General features: G+C 34.6%; 1 protein-coding gene across 3 annotated transcripts in view; it reads left to right on the top strand.

Moving 5' to 3' along the window:
- Nucleotides 1-12,893, top strand: part of ZC3H12C (zinc finger CCCH-type containing 12C) — a 70,232-nt gene that overhangs the window by 22,343 nt on the left and 34,996 nt on the right. For all 3 annotated transcript variants that reach the window (XM_073808233.1, XM_019941928.3, XM_073808235.1), the window contains one exon: nucleotides 11,554-12,302. In XM_073808233.1, the coding sequence (XP_073664334.1) occupies nucleotides 11,554-12,302 (749 nt within the window). The remainder of the gene's footprint in view (nucleotides 1-11,553; nucleotides 12,303-12,893) is intronic.

Genomic DNA, 12,893 nt, shown 5'->3' with positions numbered 1-12,893 from the left:
TCATTCCTTGAGTATTTACAAGTTTTATAGGAATTGAAGATCATCTTTTTAAAAGACTTGCTTGTTTATTTGAACTTTTAAAAATACTAAATGGGGGGAATTTCCTGGCAGTCCACTGGTTAGGACTTGACACTTTCACTGCTGTGCGCCCCCATTTGATCCCTGGTCAGGGAACTTAAATCCCGCAAGCTGCCAAAAAAAAAAAAAAAAAAAAAAATACTAAATGGGAAGCTAATCATTGGGAAATATTTGAAAATATAACCCAAATAATGATATGGGTTATATTGTCACTTAAAGTGACTATAGAAAAGTTTCTTTGTTTTTAGACCACTGAGAAGAAATACCGTTTTTGTGGATTTCCTATTTGCCTCTGAACCCTGGAGAGAATTGAAAGATATCTGCTCTTAGTGATATGACACTGAAATATTTTTATAATCAAACCCTAAGAATTTTGACTTGAAGAAGCATTATCTTCTTTCTTGTCACAGAATTGTTTTTTTTTTTTAACTTTATCCCTTTATATGTATTTTTAAAGTGGTCTGTTGAGTTAATTTATGTAAGTCTTTTCATCACCTTTTTTTTCCTTAATAGTTCTTTATATCAAAACTTATTATTATTGAATATTGTTTGAGGGGGTCTTTTTCCTGCCTTAGTTCTGAACCAATTGAGAAATAAACAAAGGAGCCAGGTAGATGGACATCAAAATAGCAGCTCTTTTTTTGATGGAGCTATTGCAGAACATGACAGCATAAAGGATTTAGCAACATTGAACCCCCAAATTAGAAAGATGTAGTCATCCAATCTCAGGCAGTGCTGGAGAGCAAAGCAACTGTGTGCTGTCTGCACCTGGGCAGATCCCAAGAGAAATGTGCAGAGGAAGGGGCTGCACTTTGCTTACACGACTCCTCTTCCCAGACTTACCCCTCAGATAAGTCATCCTCAAGTGAGGCGGAAGAGGCCAGAGCATTACTCCTAGGGATGCCACTCTAGTTAGAAAACTGAAGCCAGAGAAGGAGACTGCAGGAAAAGACCTCTCATCCCTGCCAGGCTTGAGCTCACTCAATTTCACAGCTGCCTTGGATGTTGAAAGCAGCCCCAGTGGCAGAGCCAGGGCTACAGGAACATTGCAAATCACTGCAGGCTCTTTGATAAGCTCACCCTGTCACAAAGAGAAATAAAAACTAGCAGGGAGCATTTTGTTCATATGAATGCCTGCATTCAAATTTGCTGGAGCCTGTTTTTTACTGGTCCTGTTTTTCACTCGGATGTCTTCTAGATAGCAACACACTGCTGGGTACCATATAGGCTTTTTTTGCTGTGTGGATTATCAAAGATTAAATGGATCTGCCCTCAAGAAGCTTACAGCCTGGTTCATAAATAAGTGCTATATTGTGCAGTACAGACTATTAATGTTATAGAAGTTCAATAAAAACCAGACTGGTCCAAGAAGATTTTTATGGAAAAATAAGCCTTGAGCTGGGCTTAGAACAACAGATATGATCTGGGTAGGTGAGGCTGTGCAAGAGAACACTTGGGTGAAGGGACAGTTGTTTCAGCATCTGTGACTTCACTTTTGCTATTCCTTCACCTTAATTGAAGTGGAAAATAAGAATACAGGGCTAGAGGAGCCCCGGTTGTAAGAATCTTGAAAACAAAGCAGAGGACCAGAGATGTGATCTGCGGAGATTTTTTTTAAACCTAAGCGTGGTGTCATTGAAAATTACTTTGGCAGGGATGTACTTAGGGGGTATTCAAGGAAGGAGATAAATTAAGAAATGAAAGTAATCTAAGCCTAAGGAAATGAAATATATTAAAGCTCTCATGCCCATCTGATTTACTAAATATAATAACTTTCAGAGGTTAGAGTTAGTGCCTGATTGATTTTGCTCCATTCTTTTACACCATGTGTATAAATTAGGTTTTTGGTTGGTTGTTTTTTTTTTTTTTTAATCAAAAATAATGAGAGCTTTTGGTTAAAAATTTAACCTTTCAATCTTCTGGGGACAAATGGGAAAATTTGATTTAATAATCTTACTTCTATGGAGGTGTTTTAGGATGAAAAGAATTGTAGATTGAAGGAGAATGAATCCATATTAGGAGAAAGGTACCGGGAAAATTTGATTTAATGATCTTACTTCTATGGAGGTGTTTTAGGATGAAAAGAATTGTAGACTGAAGGAGAACAAATCCATATTAGGAGAAAGGTACCAGGAAGGCAGCTTGGATCACTGCTGACAAAGAGAATTGATTCCAACACTAGCATCAAAACCCACGTGTGTCACATTCATACCTCAGCAAACAGTTGAATTTTCAAATGTTAGAAAAGCCCTTGACATTGACAGATATTAGTGTTATCACTAAAACCACACTGTCATAACTGCGCCCTGTGCTCAGTCATTTATTGCAGTGACCCAGACAGCCCAGTACAGCTGTTTGCATTTTCTCTGCAGTGGGAAGTGGACCAGGGCCATGTGACTAAGAAAGGCAGGCAAGGGCCTCTTTTCACCTACAGATGTTTTAATGTGCTTAACGTTATCCAATACTAGCAACCAAGATAGTCTAAATACCACAGCAGGATCTGATTAGCTTTTTCAGATCACTGCCTTTATTTGCTGTTTGCAAAAAAGCTTAATCCAGTGCTAGGGATCAGGCTTCCTGCTGAGCTCTCGGGTAGTTTTCTCTCATTCTTTGTGTTCACAGTGGCAGGAATTAGTGAGAAGATTCCTCCTCCTCCTGAATTAAAGCTATAAAGTAGTAACTATAGTAGCAAAGGGGTAAAAAGAAGAAAGAAAGCCCAAGGGAAAGAGGGACTGTCTATTCATACTAAAGAGTGTCTTTTTTATATACAAAAGGGAAAAGATTTTAATGTAAATTCATAAATATTGACCTCGCTATCTCTAGTCAGTACATAACTTAAGTTTTATTAAGTTTTAGTTGTAACTACTTTGCATGAATATGTCATATTTTTCATCTTAATCTTATTTAATCAAACTCAGTTTTACCAGAAGTACATTTACTAACCATACTAGTGGACTTGATTTATCTTTCTTACTTTTTTCAGAGTTGATGATACCTTTTTACTCATGAAATTAAAAAAAAAAGAAATTACTACCACACCAACAAAAAAATAATTTCTAACTTGATTTTTGTGATGTTCATATGCTTACTCAAGACATAAAATTTGAACTCTATGTAATTCACATTATACTTTGCAATAAACTATAATATTAGAAATGCTTTATCTTGATCTTTTGTGGGCTTATGGAATTAGGCTATGGGTGTAACTATTGCAAAAAACATTACTGTAACCCTTGGCAGAAAAAGAATAGTTCTTCCTTTAGAAATTAGTTTGGCATTCAGAATCTACTAATTACATTTAGTTTAAAAATACTTTCACAGATTTTTAAATTTTCTGACATTTTTGGAATAACATACTTTCATGGAATATTAAGCTCTTTTTGAGGAAAAATATCTATAGACAAATGGTGATCTACAAATACCATACTTTGTATTTTAGTTTTCTTTCTGGAAACAGCAATAATTTTTAGGCTTTTAGTAGGCATAAGGAATGTTTTTGGTGAGGTAGCTGAAAAATTTTAACCATTTAGAGTAGATTTCTCTCTTATTTTGTAAATAGAGTACCTCTCATTTACATTTGACTGGGCACAATAAGGACATGCCCAAGAGTCCCCACCAATATTAACTTTTTTTCTAAGTATTGTCACATGGTCCTAAATGTGAGTAGCCTCTGTTTTTGTGTGTGAGAAGAGAGACTGATTTAGATTGTTTGAGATTGTTTGGGGTGCTTTAACCAAATTTTATACCTTTAGGGTACTTGATTATATAATGGGAAAGCCCAGGCTCTGCATAAATCAGCCTATCTCAGAAAATTGTATTTTAAGAGGAGCTTTTTCCTTCACTCTTTTAATTTGCACTGGAATGAAAAGGGGAGACGTGTGTGTGTGTGTGTGTGTGTGTGTGTGTGTTTGTGTGTGTGTGTGTGTTCTACATCACATAAGTAGGTAGTGAACCACTTTAGATTGCCTTTTTCTTTAGTAAGGAATTAGTCTCACAACACCTGATGGTGTTTAAATTTTGATTGAATTTCCGTAATCAGAGGTCACTCAAGATACAATTTATGCAGCTCTCAAAAGCAAGTAGTCCATAACATTATAAATACTGTAGTCTGGAACTTTGAAATAAATCAGGGATGACAAGCTTCCTCACTGACAGAGCTGATTTTTGTATACTCATATCCTTTAAAAATATTACAATGTTTCTTCTTTGTAAAGTTAACCTGTTCCTGAACTGAAATTTGAGTATTACATCTTACAAATTTTATGAAATATAAATATAACAAATAACGTGTTGTATATTAAAACATAATGAACGATTTTGCTTTTATTTAACTACATGATTAACTGGTATCCATAATAAAATAATTTTACACTGTTATTTGGCATAAATAAAGTGGGTCGTTCTGGTGATTTTAGGTTGAAGTTAAGTAGTTTTGTCTAAATATTAAGTTTAGATGACTCATTTGGCACAAAGTTGGCCAAACTTGTTTTATCTTATGAACTTTAAAAAAATCAGTTCTGTTTGTACGCTTTTAAACCTTTTTCTTTTGCAATCTTATTTTCATCATCTCTTTTTTTGTTTGTTTTATTCTCTTGCCACAAATGAACCAATACTTACAAATATTTTATATTTCCCAGTATTTCCAGGGAAGTAGCTTTGCTATAATCTGTCTCATTTCACCAGTAAATCATTTATTAAAGAAAAGGGATTGCTGCAGTAGTTAATTGCTACTTTGACACACCTCGTTTTCTTTATTTCTCAGAAACAAAAAGCTAATAGACTAGAGGATAGCCTTGACTTTTTGGAAACATGCAACTTTTACTACTTTAAAATATAATTGGTTTCTTTGTTTTGTTTAAAACCAAGGAGGAAAAGCTGGTCTGCCCAAGCCAGGTGTTTTCTTGTTGGCAGCCTGTTCCCTCATGGCTCTGCTCTCAAAGAGCAGCTGCCTACTACAGCTTTGTATGGCCTATTGTTGCCGCACACCCCTCGTTAATACACATGCTGCCCGGGGCAGACCCGAGAATGACATCAACTTGCTTATCTTAGAAACCTGCGAACCTGACGCAGGGTGCTGAGGTTGGCTTGCATCTGCCTGGCCGACTAATTGTGAGCTTTCTGGCCTATGATTGGTTGTTATTCCACTCGGTAATAGGTTAAGCAAAGACATTGCCATTCCATCTGTTCACCCATTCATTGTTCTTCTTGCTTGCCTGGAAGTCTGCAGCTAAAATTGTGTTAAGGAGTTACTGCTGAAGCTGCTACAGAAACCAATGTCTTTGTATTTTCCTGCGAACGTGAGTATATGTGCTACTTAATGCCTTGGAAGTTAAACTTTGCTAAGTAGTCAGGATATTAATTTGAACTCTGTTAAGGATAGAATGCACCTCAAATGAAAGCCTACAAATTATTACATAGTGCCAAAATACCAGAAAGTTAAATTCTTTCTGTAAAATATGTCTGTGAAGCAGATTTTTTACATTTTTATATTCTGGAGTTATATAAATAATTACAGTTTCATAAACATTCACAAGGCATTAAGCATGCCATGTAATCATTTGTACTTAAAGATAAGTTATAGTGTGTTCTGCTATTTTGATAAACAATGAATTTAGATTTTATCTTCTTGTCACATTCTTAGGTTTCTTAAGGTGTCACTGTCAGACCTAGGTGCTGTAAAATGATAGTAAGATTTAATAGATTTTTCCATTGTTTTAAAAATCTAGCTTGGGGAGATGGATTGCTATTAGATGTTTCAGCTTGTTTTAATTATGATGATTAAGTATTCAACTGCTTTGTCAGCAGTTTCAATACTCATGTATAGTTTACAATTTCTTCTCTCCCATCTTTATTTTTTATTTTTTATTTTTTGCTTGCATTAGTTTCAGATATTAGATTGAAGATGTCACTTGGAGAACTGTTGCTTTCAAGAGATCTGTAATGGGGAAGGGAGGAGACAAAGACTTTCATCTATCAGTTGGGAGGAAAAGAAAGAGCATAAAGGGTTAAAAAGAGGTTTTCATTTCTACCACATGCCCTATTGTGTGAACATATGCATAAGTCTATTGAAAGTTTTCAGAAGATGGGCAGGCCACCAGTTGCTGGTCTCCTGCAGTTCCAGTAGACATCTGTTGCCCCAGAGCATTAACCAATCTGTTCAAAGGGACATCCTTCTTTTGTTAGCTAGAGGGATGCAGACAACAGCACTCACTAAAATACAGTGGTAATTAAATACACAGAGACTACAGCAGTAGGTATTTATTACATATTCATTATTTTATTTTCATTGTTCTCATACTATTACCATTTGGATAACAATCAGAACCCACTTTATGGCATTGTAACTTTATGTTACAAACAAACATTGATTTAACAAGTTTATGGTCTAATATTCTTGATAATATGATGCTTTTTAGAATATAAAAAAAATTTTACTGGATTTGAGATGAAGGATTATCTAAGTTATCTAATGAGAGCTTTCAGAAAATCTCACTAAATGGGGGAATGTTTGTGTATGCAACAAATTTCTAGTAAATAGCCTTTATATAATAAAATCTGCTTTCAGCTAGTATAAAGCTTTTTGGCAATTAAAATAATTGGTTACACTTTATCATCTATAAATGTCATCTATAGCATGACATTTTAGTTTTTTCAACATACAGTATTATTTGATTTTTTATTTATTAGACCTTCAATAAGAAAAATTGTTTTAGTTTCTACAATATTTGGAGGAAATCTAAAGCTCTGTAAGTACAGAAATCTGTTTTCAGACCAATATATGTTTGCTCAGTACCTTTTGTGTTCATGAATATAGTGTAAAGGCCAATTATAATAGGTCTCTGATAACCTAAAAGTTAAGCCGTATTCTTGGAGTTTTTTGATAACTATGGGAATATAAACATTGACCTACTTTGTGTGTGAAACTTTGTCTAGGCTGCTTCATGAAATGAGGAAAATTACTCTTGTTAATAGTTGATTAATTTAAAGATTATTTATATGCGTTTGTATTTCAGTAAATGGCAAAACTTAAAAGTCTAATTTAAAAATTTAAGAAGAAAAGTGTTTTCTCCCTTGCATGTAATAGTAAATTTTGTGTTGTTATTGTAGTCTTTGCTAATCATTTTCAAAGTTATATTGATCATTTTTTTACATTGTTCATTTTTAAGGCACTGAACAAAAATAAAGATCACATACCATTCTTTGTTCTAAGATGTAATAATTCCTTGTAAGTTTTACACATTACATTAAGTAGTACTGCAGCCTATGAAGATATTTTTGTCAGCTTTTATATCTTAAGACTTTTGTCAGCTTTTAAATTTAATTTTTTGGTTGAATGATTTCAAAATATTGACTTTTTTTTAGTGCCATATTAATTCAGGGCAATCTTTTTTTTTTTAACATCTTTATTGAGTATAATTGCTTTACAATGGTGTGTTAGTTTCTGCTTTATAACAAAGTGAATCAGCTATACATATACATATATCCCCATATCTCTTCCCTCTTGTGTCTCCCTCCCTCCCACCCTCCCTATCCCATCCCTCTAGGTGGTCACAAAGCACCGAGCCGAGCTGATCTCCCTGTGCTATGCGGCTGCTTCCCACTAGCTATTGGTTTTACATTTGGTAGTGTAAATATGTCCATGCCACTCTCTCACTTTGTCACAGCTTACCCTTCCCCCTCCCCATGTCCTCAAGTCCATTCTCTAGTAGGTCTTCGTCTTTATTCCCATCCTGCCCCTAGGTTCTTCATGACCAATTTTTTTTTTTTTTTAGATACCATATATATGTGTTAGCATACAGTATTTGTTTTTCTCTTTCTGACTTATTTCAGTCTGTATGACAGACTCTAGGTCCATCCACCTCACTACAAATAACTCAATTTCGTTTCTTTTTATGGCTGAGTAATATTCCATTGTATATATGTGAAGGGTGATCTTTTACAAATTACAAGTGAATAAGGAAGCACTTTAGAGATTAAAGTTTTAAAAACCAAATCTTTACCATTTGAGTCAATAAAAGTAATTTATTTCAAATTTATATTATGTAGTGGAGAAAATATATGCAGCTTATAGGCCTGGTAATTGAACTTATTTGTCCTTATAGTCTGTTGGTTTATAGGAACTAAAAATTATTTAACTGCTTGTTTAGTACAAGATGACATTGGTTACCTCAAAGAAAGTTATCCAGTGAAATCTGGAAAATGAAGAGAAGCCTGTCAGTATGAAAAAAAAGTTCAACCAAAATATTTTAAAAGAAAAGTTATTTTGGGCTTCCCTGGTGGCGCAGTGGTTGAGAGTCTGCCTGCCGATGCAGGGGACACGGGTTCATGCCCCAGTCCAGGAAGATCCCACATGCTGCAGAGCGGCTGGGCCCGTGAGCCATGGCTGCTGAGCCTGCGCGTCCGGAGTCTGTGCTCCACAACGGGAGAGGCCACAACAGTGAGAGGCCCGTGTAACGCGAAAAAAAAAAAAAAAGGAAAAGAAAAGTTATTTTGCCTAACAAAATTAGGTGTACATTTTTTGAAGTAGTGTAAATCAAGCTTACACTTATACCTAATATTAGCTCACTTGGAAACATTATATTTAAATAGTATATATAAATTATATGAATTATCACAAGTTCAAGGTGTGTGGTATTCACTAAATACATTTGAATACAAATGAGTTTTATCTAGTTTAATATTATAAAAAGCAAACAATGAATAATCCCATTTTTCTCCCTATTTAATCATTATAGCCATATAATAAAATTACATAGAAAAGCAGATTTACATAGTGTCACCATCACTTTTTTAATATTAGAGTGAAAGTGATACTGAAAGATTTAAATATTGGGTTGGCCAAAAAGTTTGTTCAGTTTTAGGTAAAAATAGGAGACATTTTTCATGTTCATGAAGAACTTTATTGAACAGCGTATTCACTAACTGAACGAACTTTTTGACCAACCCAATACGTTTTTAGGGTGGATAATTTTCAGTTTAAAAACTTTATAATATCTGGTTTTGCTTCTTTGAAAAATGTGAAAATTAAGAATTCACTGTTCTTTAAACATAACATTTCATTCTAATGTTCCCCACCGGCTGTATGTTTCAAAAAGTATTAATCTTGTTTAAAACAGTCCAAAAGAAAAACACTACAGCTCAATATTAAAATAATATTTCTTAGTTCAATTCAGGGGTTCGGTCAGTGAAAAATTATCTCACAACAGCACTTATGCAAAATCCAAACTTTTCAGGGGAGATCAAAAATGTTGCCCGTTAAATACACTTCCTGCAGTCAGAGCAGATTGTGGGGTTTACAGAACAATGATGTCGGAGCTTCCAGATTGGTTTGGCAGCTGCATTGTTCTCAGAGGGTAAACCAGACGCACTTAAGTCCCAGTCTCTTTTATAGGCTTTTGTTCATACCAAATTATTCTTTTACTGTGCTAGCATTCATGATGGCACGTTAAAAGAGTGCCGCTTAGCAACCAGTTCTGGTTGCCAGGCAGCCCAGCTTCCAATAGGTTTTCCTTGTTTAAGATACTTTTGGTGGGAGCTCTACCAAGGCCACAGTGCAGATTTTTCTTTTTAACTGTATCCCTTTATTAGGATGCTGTTGTGATTTGTTGCTTGCATTATGGTGTCAGTATATTACAGTAGTTAATAAATCACTGAGTATTAAGATTTGCTTTCAAAACTGCTTCCTTTAATTCTAATAATTGGGCTCATGCATATCCATATTAATAGAAAAAAATTGAAATGGTTACAGCTTCATAATGGAGCAGATGGATATAGAGGTCTCCCAAGGAAAATCTCTTTTTATCAGTTGTGCAGTCAGGAGCCAGGAGAGTGTGATGTTTCTTTAAAACTAATGAATGCTATATTAGTAGAACAATGATGTTAAATTTATCTGTCTTCTCAAGGGATAAAACTGAAGAAACTCCTGTAGAAGTGTGTAGGATTTCTACACTGAAGGAATTTTAAGTGTACTGTTATCAAGTTAAAGATTCCATGGTCTCTTCTCTATTATTTACCATAGTTAATACAATTTATTTCATTGTATAGAAATGCTGCACTCTCTAATAAGTTCACTCTAATGCATTCAAATGTGCAACTTCTTAGAAAATCACTTAGCATTTTCTCTTAACATTTATATAATAGCTCCTTTCTAGTGTAAATAAGATGTTGAGGAACTGTAGAATAAAATGTTTTTCCAATTTTCTTTTTTAGGTTATTTAAATGGGTGTTCTATGACAGTCTCATATTCAGCTACCACTGGCTTACCAATGTTATCCATGCGTAGAACACTGGAATTGCCTTAATAAGTAAACTACTGATGTGCATGTAGTCCTTACAATGAAGCACAAGAGAAAATAATTTTATTTTGCTAACCTATTCCTGGTAGAGAAATAACAATTATTCCCAGTAGACTTTCAGGAAAACAGTAAAACAGCCAAAGCCTTTTAAACAGTAAAAGCATTCTGTAGGGGGAAAGTAGAATAAAAGATGACTTTTTAACCAAATGCAGATAATAATTAGCTAATCACCTAATATAATACAGAAGTATTTTCTGCCATAAAATTCAAGAAATTAAGATAACATTTATTCAGTGTACTTAATTATTTGCTGCTAATTTTATTTACCAGCAAATATAATTATAGGAATATTCCATTCCTATGCTTTCTATAAATGTGCATAGAATAAGAGCCGTTTCCCCTGGAATGAAATAGACTGTAGTCCCTGGCACTTAATAAGGGTAGCACAGTGTTGTATTCTGTTACTGTGTTCAGGATTTACAAAATAAAGATTATTAGGGCAAAACTATTCATCTCTTAAGTGGAATATAATTCACTTTGTAATTATTTCACTCCTTGTTGGCTGTTGTAGAATGTGTGCTCTTTCATCGCAGTAGTACTCTAAATCATTTTTGAAAGTCTTTAAATTGTTGTTACATTTGATCCAAATTAATAACTTTTAAATTATAATAAGTTAATGTTTTCCTTTTCACATGGCTTTCTCTTTAAAATAATTTTTGCAAATTTTTGTGAATTATTTTAGAGAAAATGTACATAACCTGTCATAGCACATCTAAAACAGGGTTTTTTTAAATAATATTCTGTGTGTCACTATAGAAACATAGGCCTTCTAACTGTGGGAAAATCTCTTCCATCAGGATTGAGAAGCAGCATGATATAGTGGGGAAAGCATGGGTTTCGGAGTCAGACAAAACTGGGTAAAAAATCCAGTTCCCCTACTTATTTACTTTGTTGCCTTGGAGGGAATACTTAATTTTTCTAATTCCAAACTTTGTCATCTGAAAAACAGGACATGATACTATCTTGGAAGGGTGTTATAAGGGATGAGAGGATGTAGACAAAACAAAGTTGATATTCAATAGTTTGGTAATTCTCTCCCAACTTCTTTATTGAAATAGAAATGATACTGAAATATCATTCAGTAGACATGAAATTCTAAATATTTTACATTTTTCTCTAGGAATACGGGGTGCTTTGCATTCAAGAATACAGAAAAAACAGCAAAGTGGAGTCAAGTACACATAACAGCTTCATGGGCTTGAAGGATCATCTGGGGCATGACCTAGGCCACCTTTATGTGGAGAGCACTGACCCACATTTAAGTACATCTGTACCTTGGTCAATGGTAGAAAAACCAACAATGGATAAAGTTAATTCCGGGAAGGAAGAAAAAGAGGTGTCTGAAGAGAATGCGAGCTCTGGTGACTCTGAAGAAAGCACAAATTCTGATAATGAGTCAGAACAATTGAGTAGCATTTCGGTAGAGCCATGCTTATTAACCAAGACTCACAGACAACTATGTAGGTCTCCGTGTTTAGAGCCTCACATACTCAAACGCAGTGAAATTTTGCAAGACTTTAAACCTGAAGAGTCTCAGCCAACCAAGGAAGTGAGGAAACCCCCTGATGTGGTGCGAGAGTACCAAACAAAACTGGAGTTTGCACTGAAGTTAGGTTATTCTGAAGAACAGGTTCAGCTTGTGCTAAACAAACTTGGTACCGATGCTTTAATCAATGATATTTTGGGAGAACTTGTCAAACTTGGAAATAAAAGTGAGGCTGAACAAACGGTTAGTACAATTAACAGTATAATGAGGGAAACGTCTTCCCTGGAATCTCAGCGGTCTGAATCTCCGATGCAAGAGATTGTAACAGATGATGGGGAAAATCTGAGACCAATAGTTATCGATGGCAGCAATGTGGCGATGAGGTAAGTGGAGAAATCTTCACACATTATTACCAAACAATCTTTAAAACGTATTTCTAATTTTGTGACTGTTTCTTTTCTAACAGTCATTAACGTCAAGGTTGTTCTGCATCCCAACATTAGCTTCCATATTTCTAATTGTGTCTCTCTTAGTTCTCTCTCTACTTCCAGAGCGGTCAACCACTCTTACCTCATTTGTCCCTAAATAAAAGACCTCCTTTTCCCTAGTTATGTCTTTTTTTTCCCCCTCATCTGGTAAATCACTATGGTATAAAAATTAGCATATATTCCCGGTATAGTGTTAAACATTAGTTTTAATTGAAGAACTTGAGTATGATCATATTGAATAACTTTGGAACCTAGAGAGATAAATGGCCTTTTTCTATACAAAGTCAAATAACCATAAGATAAAATCCCAGTTCTTTGAGAAAATTATTTTTATTGGTTTCAGGAACAAATCAAAGCCATAATTTCAGGAGTTTTTTTGTTCCATTTAAGAAATGTAATTCAAAAATAATTTTTTAGGAACTGGGGGGGAAAAAAAAAGCAAAGCTTCCAGAGAAATTTTTTTATGGATTTTGATGGCTAAAAACG

The sequence above is a fragment of the Tursiops truncatus genome, chromosome 8, assembly GCF_011762595.2.
Source record: "Tursiops truncatus isolate mTurTru1 chromosome 8, mTurTru1.mat.Y, whole genome shotgun sequence".
Lineage (NCBI taxonomy): Eukaryota > Metazoa > Chordata > Mammalia > Artiodactyla > Delphinidae > Tursiops > Tursiops truncatus.
This window is presented reverse-complemented; position numbering and strand designations above follow the sequence as displayed.